General features: G+C 38.7%; 2 protein-coding genes across 4 annotated transcripts; one reads left to right on the top strand and one right to left on the bottom strand.

The window, feature by feature from the left end:
• Positions 1-780: 780 nt before the first annotated feature.
• On the top strand, positions 781-3,991 carry LOC111009498 (COBRA-like protein 7). Its single transcript, XM_088124587.1, has 2 exons — positions 781-1,596; positions 2,168-3,991. The coding sequence occupies exons 1-2, from the start codon at positions 1,056-1,058 to the stop codon at positions 3,589-3,591; spliced, it is 1,965 nt and encodes a 654-aa protein (XP_087980713.1). The 5' UTR covers positions 781-1,055; the 3' UTR covers positions 3,592-3,991.
• Positions 3,992-4,820: 829 nt separating this feature from the next.
• Positions 4,821-9,016, bottom strand: LOC111009269 (two-component response regulator ARR2). Of its 3 annotated transcripts, XM_022282310.2 has the most exons (7): positions 8,508-9,016; positions 7,870-8,022; positions 7,400-7,780; positions 7,115-7,191; positions 5,834-7,009; positions 5,547-5,574; positions 4,821-5,436 (listed from the first exon to the last, which is right to left on the bottom strand). In XM_022282310.2, the coding sequence occupies exons 1-7, from the start codon at positions 8,653-8,655 to the stop codon at positions 5,393-5,395; spliced, it is 2,007 nt and encodes a 668-aa protein (XP_022138002.1). In that variant the 5' UTR covers positions 8,656-9,016; the 3' UTR covers positions 4,821-5,392. The 3 variants fall into 3 exon arrangements, with proteins under 3 accessions (XP_022138002.1, XP_087980326.1, XP_087980327.1); XM_088124200.1 differs by having other exon boundaries at positions 4,821-5,574; positions 8,508-9,008; XM_088124201.1 differs by lacking the exons at positions 4,821-5,436; positions 5,547-5,574 and having other exon boundaries at positions 5,828-7,009; positions 8,508-9,015.
• Between the last annotated feature and the right edge of the window lie 1,619 nt (positions 9,017-10,635).

Below are 10,635 nucleotides of genomic sequence, written 5' to 3'. Positions count from 1 at the left end.
TAATTTTAAACCTTAATTTCATCCAACAAATCATGAACTTGAGTAGAATCAAACTAGTTAAAAGTGAGCCAATTAAATTGGTGAGAAATCAAAAAAAAATTCCCCTACTATTTATACCTTAGTGTTTCTTTTTTCTTTTTTCTTTCTAACAAATTTTTTGTTTTCTAGGGTTGTGAGATCCATTTCTTTTACAATATACACAACATTATTTTTAAAAAAAAACCCTCTTTTTAAGTTTTTGTCTTTTACGTTCATTTTTGTTCTGATGCTTTCAAAACATTTTGACATCTATACTTTTTGTTTTTATTTATTTAGTCTTGTATATTCAAAATGTTCATTTTTGTACGTGTAATTTTAAAAAGTGACCAATTTAGTCTTTATTTGCAAAATTTTAACACAAATTTCTATACACAATAAAAATAATTTAATACAAATCTCCGACTACTAATGAGTGAAGTGTTATGCTAAAAAAGTTCCTTTTTAATATTACATTAATTAAAGTGGACGTTTTGAAAATATATGGACTAAAATAATAAAATTAGAAATATAATAACTAAAATAAACATTTTGAAATTACATGAATCAAAATAAATCAAAATCAAAAGCAAAATGAATCAAAATAGTATTTAAACCAGTTGCTATTACGGGTGAAAAGAGTCCAATTGAGGGCTCTAAAATTATTCAAATAAAAGTAGCAGAAAAAAAAAAACAAAAACAAAAGATTTGGCCCACCAATAATCAAAATAAACATACAATGTAAGAAAGAACTCAAAAATCAAAATGATTCAACGGATAGTCTGCCTTTGCCGTTTGGCCAAGTCCTTATGAACAGCTCAAAGACGGCCATATAATATAATTCTTTTTTTCTTTCTTCTTCTGCTCTCTCTGCAAACAAATTCCCCAAACAAGGTGTTTTGAATTTCTTTCCCATCATTCTCACAGCTTCCCTTTCGCTGTTTCTGCTTTTCAACGCGTTTCCTCTCTCTAAAATCAGTATATTTGCTTTCGGACACTTTCAAAATTCAAACCCAGAGAACCCCAGAAGCCAAAAAGTCATGGCCATGGCCGCCGCCGCCGCCGATCTGGTCTTCTTCCTCATCTTCGCCTCTGTACCCTTTTCGATTTCTCAGCAAACCGGAGAAGCTCCGCCTCCGGTGGCCGATTCCTGCGATGGAATCTTCTTGTCCTACAGTTTCATCACTGGGAAGAAGCTTCCCCCAAATCTCCCTGATCCGGCTCGTCAGCCCTTCCGATTCGAGTCCACTCTCTCGATTATCAACAACGGCCTTCAGGAGCTCAAGGCTTGGAGGGTTTTTGTGGGGTTTCAGCACGATGAGTTCTTGGTCTCCGCCTCCGGCGCCGTCCTCGCCGATGGAAATACCATCCCTGGAAACGTTGGCAATGGGACGCTATTCGCTGGCTTTCCGATGACCGACCTCAAGACGGCGATTGAAACTGCCGGCGACTTGACCCAGATGCAGGTCCAGGTCAAATTACTCGGGACTCAATTCGGCGTCGCCCCGCCCAGCAGCCCCATGCCTTCCAATATATCTCTGGCCAATGATGGATATCGCTGCCCCAAGCCAGTTCTACAGGGTACTTCTCTCTCTCTCTCTCTCTAGATTCTGGTGCAATTTCTCTGCAGTTTCTGATCAGTTTCTCTATGGATAATCTTACAATCTGGGTTTATGCTTATTTTACATTTACCCTCTCTCTCTATACTCTCTGGTGATTTATTCCAATTTTTCTTGTTGATGATCAGTTTCTCAGTAGTTGGAAATCTTACAATCTGGTTTCTGCTTAGTTTACATTACCCCCCCTTTCTGGATTCTAGTGATTTATCCCTAATTTTCTGCTGTTACTGAACTGTTTCTCGGTAGTTGCAGCGTCTTACAATCTGGGTTTGTGCTTCTTTGCATTACCATCTCTCTCTCTGGACTCTCTTGTGATTTATCCCAATCTTTCTGTAGTTTCTGATTAGTTTCTCAGTAGTTGCAAAATCTTACAATCTGGGTTTCTGCTTATTTTACATTAACCCTTTTTTTTTTTTCCTTTATGATTGGGATTTCGATTAGGGGGCTTTCTTTCCCCTTTGATTCTATCTGCAATTTCTAGAGCTTAGTTTGAGTTTGAGTCTAAATTTGAATTTGATTTCTCAAAATATCAGGAAAGAGTGAGATGCACGTCTGTTGCACACCCGATCCACGCGTTAAAACAAACATCACAACCAGTGAAGAGTTCTTGCCACGTCAAAATGGCGATTTAACGATCATGTATGATGTAACAAGGACCTATGATTCAAGTTATTGGGCACAAGTCACAATCTCTAACCATAATCCTCTGGGTCGTCTTGACTATTGGCAATTGAGCTGGGATTGGATGAGGGATGAGTTTATCTATTCAATGAAAGGGGCCTATCCTTCTGTTGTTGATTCTACTGATTGCATTTTCGGTAGACAAGGCACTTATTATCGGGATCTAGACTTTGCCAATGTATTGAGTTGTGAGAGAAGACCGACAATTATTGATTTGCCTCCGACCAAGGCCAACGACACCACTCTTGGAATGATCCCTTTCTGCTGTCGAAATGGTACTATCTTGCCCTCTCATATGGACCCGACCAAGTCGGTTTCTGCGTTTCAGATGCAAGTGTTTAAAATGCCACCGGATCTCAATAGATCCCAGCTTACACCTCCCCAGAATTGGCAGATCAGTGGCATTCTCAACCCCACGTATAAATGTGGCCCTCCAGTGAGGGTAAGTCCTAGCCAGTCCGCTGATTCAAGTGGTTTACCATTGAATTCGACTGCAGTTGCTAGCTGGCAGGTTGTTTGTAATATAACACAGGTCAAGGGTGACAGCCCGAAGTGCTGTGTTTCGTTTTCGGCTTTCTACAACGATTCTGTCGTCCCATGCAGAACTTGTGCTTGTGGATGCTCGCATAACTCGGCCAATACTTGTAATGCAACCGCCCCTGCAATGCTCCTTCCACCTGATGCACTTCTTGTTCCTTTTGAGAATAGGACTGTCAAGGCTGTTGCTTGGGCTGGTCTTAAACATTTCCCAATTCCTAACCCGAAGCCTTGTGCGGATAACTGCGGTGTCAGTATTAATTGGCATTTATATACCGATTATAGAGATGGGTGGAGTGCGAGGATCACTCTCTTCAACTGGGACGAAGTGAATTTTGCAGATTGGTTTGCTGCAGTTGAGATGAACAAAGCAGCACCAGGTTTCCAGGCAATGTACTCGTTCAATGCAACCACCTTGGAATTGGATGGTTTCAACAATACAATCTTCATGCAGGGTAATCCTGGACTGAACTATCTCGTGGCCGAAGCGGACGGTGTTAACCCAGCGAAGGATCCGAGGGTACCTGGAAAACAACAATCCGTGATCTCATTTACAAAGAAGAACTTACCCGGTCTTAACATGGCTGCTGGAGATGGGTTCCCCACAAAAGTGTTCTTCAATGGGGAGGAATGTCTGCTTCCAAAACTACTCCCAGCCAACGACAGTCGTAGAAACATAGCTTCATTCATTCCGAGCATCCTAATTCTACTACTCGTGTTTGTGTTTATTCAGCAATAACCCGGGACGGACGAGACAGGATTACATGATCTTGTAGCTGCTGTTCATTTGTTTATTCTTTGAGGTATTGAAGAAGATATATGGAGTGATGAGATGATGAATACTCTTGCAAAGAAGCTACATGAAGAGAGTAAATCAAGAAATGTTTGTTATTAAATGTGATCATTGCTCTGCCAGTGCCAGCTCTCATGGCTTCTATTTTTGAGCTCTATACTTCTCTTTACAATATATTGTGATGAAGAAGAAGAAAGGGGTGTGTTCATGTAATTGTTTCTGAATGACTTTTGGTGGTCAACCACTTAAAATTTGTTGTGTAATTTCTGTTATTACAATGTTACCCTTACCCCTACTTTTTCCCTTTAATATATCAATTAGACATATTTCTTTGACACATTTAAAATTCTTTACTCTTGTGATGAATATTGACATGTTGCTACTTTCATGATTTTGTCCATTTGAGAATGTCGATGTAGGATTTGGATCAATTTCGACTAACACTTGCACACATAAGAGATCTGCATATCAGTATTAAACCCAACACATTTCCATGTCTAATTTAGATGTAGGGTTTAGCTGAGAGTAGCAAAAAGTAGAGTTGTGTAAGAATTGACCTGGACGGATTAGCTAGGTTGGGTCGAATCGGGTCTGTTTTGGTCATATGGTTCGATTGGATCGCCTTGACTCGAGTGGTTTGACTTACATCACTTCTTTTTGGTCATATGGTTCGATTCGATCGCATTGACTCGAGTGGTTTGACTTACATCGCTTCTTTTCGCACTTAAAGTGAACTCATGTTAGTGCCCATAACTTCTAAATTTCATTGAAGAAGTTTTCTTACTCATTGTTATTAAATTTTTATGTAACATTTAATAGAACTTTTATGTCTTTCTCAGCCACATATCTCTGGAATCAAATTTAAAATTCTAGTGGTTTAAGATTTTTATTATATACAATATACAAATTTAACTATAAGGGGCAAAAATAAATATGAGGAAAGTTTAAGAGAACGAAATATTACACCAATATTGGAAAAAAGAAAAGTGGAATAAGTGTGAAAATTAAACCAACCTCCTTTCACATAATCTCTTATGAATTGCTTGCAAAATTTTCAAGAACAAATTTTGAGCCAATATTAGTACTGCAATTTCTTCATTTCCTTTTCCATTAGAATATATCCAAACTAAAGATGCCTTGTCAATCAATCACATTAGACTCGAAAACAAGGAAACTAGCGGATAATATAACAACTTCATTGCTTTAATATATTGTGAACATGAGAATCACCATCTTCTATGAAGCTTATGTACCTTAGAAACAGAGACAAAAATGGCTGAAACTGAAAATCAATATCTAAGGCAACAACAAAACGGTATTAACGACAATCTCAAAATTTTACGAGTACAAAAAAGGATAACCGAGTGTTTCCTAGACTTGTGTCTTGAACCATCCAACAGAATATATACATGAAAAGTGAACTGCAATTGCTTTGAACATAGGAAGAGCATTATTTCAGTAGGTTATTGGAGTCGTAGACAGGGTTTCCTAAAACCTGCAATTGCGTCAAAAATCTCGATTCCAGGCATCGTCAAGAGCACTGCAGTGATGGCCGATTCCACAAGCAGACTCAAGTTAGTCTCTCTGTGGAAGCGGTCGAAAGAATCTGCACATATGCAAATTTGCATAGTATGCTTTTGTGCTAATCCAGCTTCAGAATATTACAGCTTAAATGATCTGTCTAATATGGTCTCCCCTGCTGAATCGAAAGGTCAATCCCCGTCTAAATCAGCAAGATTACGCCTTTTCACATGCTCTCTCTGCTTACCAAACCAAAGTGATCGACCCCGTCTGATTGCATAAAGATTAGATTATGTTCAGCAGCCATGAGCATCGAAAACTGCAAGCTACAGAGCAAGTAAACAGGGAGTACTATGCATGAAATACCCATTCCAACTCACTTTCAGCTGTTCCAATGCTTCCCTGTTGCTGAGAAATAAAAGATTTACCACATTTGTTAGCAATAACCATGGTAAACTTATATCGCAAGTTCCATATTTTATCCTTCTTTCTTTCTCCATAAGAACTTTTCTTCCAAAATAAAAATTTCCCCTTTTTGGGGGTGTTTGTTAAAAGCAAAGTCATAGGTGTTACTAGTTTAGTCTGTTAACTTTCAATTTTAATTCCAACAGGCCTAAAAGTTTTCGATTTAACTCAAAATGATTCAAAGAAGGTATTGCATTCAAACCTGCTTAAGAAGTGCACTCATTAGATCCTCCTGACCAAAGTGTTCGGGAAAAAGGTCAGTTTGACTGCCGGTATCAGGAGCTACCCTTTCAACTTTAACTCTAACGGAACCATCGACGAAAATAGAGTTGAGTTGTTGACCCATATTTTGTGAATTCCCATTGCCAGTTTCTTCTTCCAACAAGAACATGGCCTTGCCAGCAGTAGCTGCATTCCTGTTTTGTCCGTTTTGTTGGCTAGAGGCATACCCTTGATGAGCAAAAGCTGACGGAGGAATGTCGAGTGCGAGACTACCTTGAGATGCATCGAAGGTCACACCTACGTGTTGCAAGTCCCAATCATGGGGCTTCTGAGGATGCAGATCCCTAAACATTTCGTAGCTTGGCACGAAACCTTCGGATCCTTTAATGTCTGAGTTAACCCCATCCGAGAATCTTCCCTTCTGTACTATACTTGACATCCCTGGGGTACTTTGAAGAGGAAAACTGTTACCCGGCAACTCTGCAGTTTGGTTCATGGGAAAATTTATCATTGTTGAGGCTGGTGTAACTAGATTGTACCCTCCACCTCTACTGTTATTGGTGAATTCATTCCTTGCCAAAACCCCACCGGTGGTTCCGTTTGGCAAAATCGACTGCTGTATTGTTGGTGGAAGCCTCGTTACACTAGTTGAGGTACTTTCGTTAAGGATCTGTGCTCGAGCTTGTGGTTGAGGTGTCTGCATGAGTTGAGAGCTACTTTGGCCTACTTGAGCATTAGCTTGCATTGTCATGTTCCCATGAGATTGTGCAGAATGCTGTAGATTAGCGAGCTGTTTTGGCTCCATTGTTGTTGGAATTCCATGAAGTAGGTTCACCGGTTTACTACTGTTCAGATGTTGCTGTTGCCCGTCACCGAATCTCAACTTCGGATTTTCAAAGCTAAAGATGTGATTCCTTTGATCAACAAGAGGCATGGGCAAGCCCGATTTTGCGGTAGGCCTACCAAATCCAGCTGCTTGGAGTGTAGCAAGGCTTTGTGGCTGGAGTTGACTGGCAGCAGCGAGAGTTTGGAGATCGAGTCCATTCAGGGACGACATTGGCCCAAATGTTGCTTCTTGGGCACTCATGAATGTGTTGTTCAAATTACTCTGGTGTTGTGTGATTCCACTAAGCCTTCTCAGATACAAGCGATATTTCTATGCATAAAAGGGTGCAGCATATTTAGAATCCAATAGGAAAATTTTGAGCCTGGGATAGACAAGCCCTCATGAAAATGAACAACATACTCGTTCGGTCCTTACCTGAAGGTGACTGGCGACGTTTTCTCTAGTGAGTCCAGGAACATTCATCAACTCCAGAATCTTCTTGGGAACAGCCTCTGTAAGAGAAACGTTAAAAGAGAAGGCATACCACAAATGTTAAAAGAATTACTAAAATATATGCTTAAACAAACTCATGATATCTAAAATCATGCTAGAACTCGAAAGAAAAGTTTACAAAAGCCAAATACGGAATTTGATTTATGGAAGTCAATGCTAGAACTCCAAATGGTATTGAGTCTAAAAAGAAGAGAGGAAAATCCATACTATCAATTCCTAGTTGATTAACAGCAGCCACAAACTGTTGATGCAGCTCAACGGACCAAACGACCCTTGGTTTCTTTAGGGTCGATGAATCGTCTCTCTCTTCGGCATCTTCTACATCATCCTTCCTCCTCTTTGAGTTCCTCCAACTCCCTTCATTAGCTGATGACGAATAATCTGCATCTTCATTCGTTTTTTGCTGCCGATCTACATCATCCACACATCCAGATTGCTCCAAATCCTTCCATTCATTCTTTCGCTTGCGAACAACATGCTGCCATATGTTCTTCAATGCTTCAATTCGAACTGGTTTAATTAGATAGTCACAAGCACCGTGAGTCACTCCCTTCATGACGACGTTTTTCCCATCGTCAACCGACATCACTACACAAATCCATGTATCAGAAATAAGTTCATCAAGCCACATCATTCACTATTAGAAACTTCAAATTCATGAAATATGTATTTCTTACTGATAACAGGCAAGTCCATTTCCAATCCAATGTATTCCAGAAGCTTGAATCCATCCATGTCGGGCATGTGGACGTCGCTCAGAACAATATCGAACCCATTTTTATACCGTCTGAGAAGAGACAGCGCATCCTCTGCTCGACTACATTTTGTTACTGCAACACCCAAAAACAAGACAACTTCTCCATTAATGGTTTCCAATTTACATGAGAACAGAACCTCTGGTGTCGGAAAAAGACCACAACCAAATGATAGACATGTTCCCTAATCCACAGATGGGCAACTCAGAAGAGAGATTTTGGATACAAACGAGTCAAAATTAGAGGAAACTCAGAATCTTTAAAGCAACTCACGATCTCAAATCAAGAAAATTTGTAAAGATGGGGGAAAAACAACAAAACCCTGTATCCAAATCCCCAAGCTCAAAATAGACTCTCAAATCCCAAATTGAAACTCGAGGCACAGAAAAAACACAAGAAATAGCAACAGACGTGAGAGTAATTTCACTTTGTACACCCACGAAACCATCCATATCGCATTTGGGTATGCAAAAAACGAAGCGAATAACACAGATTTGAGAGATTCCATGAACAACGAAACAAGAAGCACAATACATGTCACTTGGAATTGAAAAGGGTACCTTCGTAGCGGCAAATACGAAGCATCTTCTCCAAGATCATAAGGCAGGTCGGATCATCATCGACAACCAGGACACGGAGGCCGGCCGGAAACTGGTCGGGGACAGCTTCGGCGGCTTTCCTGACAGAGCTCGAACTGGCCGTAGACATCGATCCCCTCCACTTGATTCAGATTTACCCCTCAGTAGACCAAATCTCAGACCAGCGAAATCAATAGAAACGCCAAAAATTGAGATGGCTGCATTTCATACTGAACTTTTGACCCCAAAAGTGGGAAAATTAAGAGAACCCATCTGGGGTGAGGCGAAATCAGAGAGAAAGAGGGGAAGGAAGTGGGAGTTCGAGAGAGAAATTTTTATATACAGCACACTTTGGGAGACTGGAGGAGAACGGTTGAAGGACCCTGTTCCTGCTTGGAGCTCGATTTCTCTGTTTATTTAGGGGCTTGTTGTTCATTGGTTTATCATAATATTTTATTCAAAGTGGGTCACTCTTGGGAGAGTGGATCCAGCTCACACAGGATTAAGATTAACTAACCCACACACCCAAAATCCCAAAATCTACTCTTAAACATTCAAATCTCGTACAGTGTTTTTCACTTTTCATTTCCCTTTTACAAATATGGTAGAGTAGAACAAAATTGCCACGAAACTGGAACAACAAACAAACGTACTGTGGTGTTGAGATGAGTCCATTCTAAAAGGAAGCATCTTTGACCCATAAGCGTAGTTCTCTCCTCCTATTGCTTGGAGGGAGCATGCTTCTAATTTTACTACCATCATATGGTAGCCATGTGTTTAATGATCTTTTGTATTTGAAGAGAATTTGTCTTCATTTAACAGGATATGATTCTCGATTTTATAGTTATGTCAATTTCATCTTTTTATCGAGAAGGTCATCATATTGAACATGTGATTTTGAATTCTTACATTAATAGTTGCTGAGGTGGAATTAGCTGAAAGATAAGCATTGAGGTTTTATTTATATGCTTCCTTATCCCTTTTCTGAGCAAGACAAGTTTATAATTCTTTCAGATTCACCAGTTTTTGCCGAATCATATTTTTAGACTGGATGCTCATTTGAGCTTTTTAGACTATGATATTATATTAATATTTATAAGAAGTTCTACGTCAAAACTAATTGGTAATGAGAGAAGTAACTCAATTATATTATAAACTTTTTGTTAAGTCTCATACTTAATTACTTGTTGGTAATAATTTGATCTTTCTTAAATGGGAGATCATATGATAATTTAAGACGGCATAGATTAACTGTGTTAATAATTCAGGAGTGAATTAAAGACAAGATGCATCTACTAAAATAAATAGTCTTTATTTATTATTTATATTTAGATAATATACAATTAGATTAAAAAGTTTAGCTCACGTGAACACATAGCTTGGCTGGTTAAGGTACGTGCTAACGATCCAATATTCGAGTCTCCACCTCATATTGTACTTGAATTGAAAAGAAAAATTACAATTAGGTGTAAAGTCCAAACCGTGACAATATCCCACTAGTACTAAAGTTAATAAGACATGAGTCACATGACCTCGGACATATACTCTATACTCAATAATATTCTCTCATTTATCTCCGAAAAGACGAGACATATGTATATGTTGTTATACTAAACTTTCTACATTGTCTTCAAACTCTTTATTCGTGAGAGAGTATTTGTAAACGATCACCAATATTTTCAGTAGAGCCCATCATTACAGCAACCTTGCAAATTCAAATTTGAGCTTGAAATTTTGATATAAATTCTTATATTCTTTAGATTTTCTTGGAAACCTATTCTGGACCATTAAATTCTATATGTCATAATAGATTTCAACCATAATAATGGTCAAATCTATATGTCAACAAAGCTCCTACATATCCACATAATTTTTCAAAGCTTTTTTTCCCTAAATAAAATTTGTATATGTTTTTTGTAGGACAAAAGTTCAAAAGAAACCCTATGCTTCTAATTAATTATAGATCAAGTTCCTAGAAATATACATAACATGATTCATAAAGGAATAATAATTTCATATGATCTTTTGAAAAGAGCAAGATGCAGTCATAAGGAAGAACTTTTCTTGACCAAGTTATTAAGTTAAATTATCACCAAACTTTTCTTGAACT

This window comes from Momordica charantia, assembly GCF_013281855.1.
Source record: "Momordica charantia cultivar OHB3-1 chromosome 5 unlocalized genomic scaffold, Mcharantia_2.0 BLBB01000005.1, whole genome shotgun sequence".
Taxonomy (NCBI): domain Eukaryota; kingdom Viridiplantae; phylum Streptophyta; class Magnoliopsida; order Cucurbitales; family Cucurbitaceae; genus Momordica; species Momordica charantia.
This window is presented reverse-complemented; position numbering and strand designations above follow the sequence as displayed.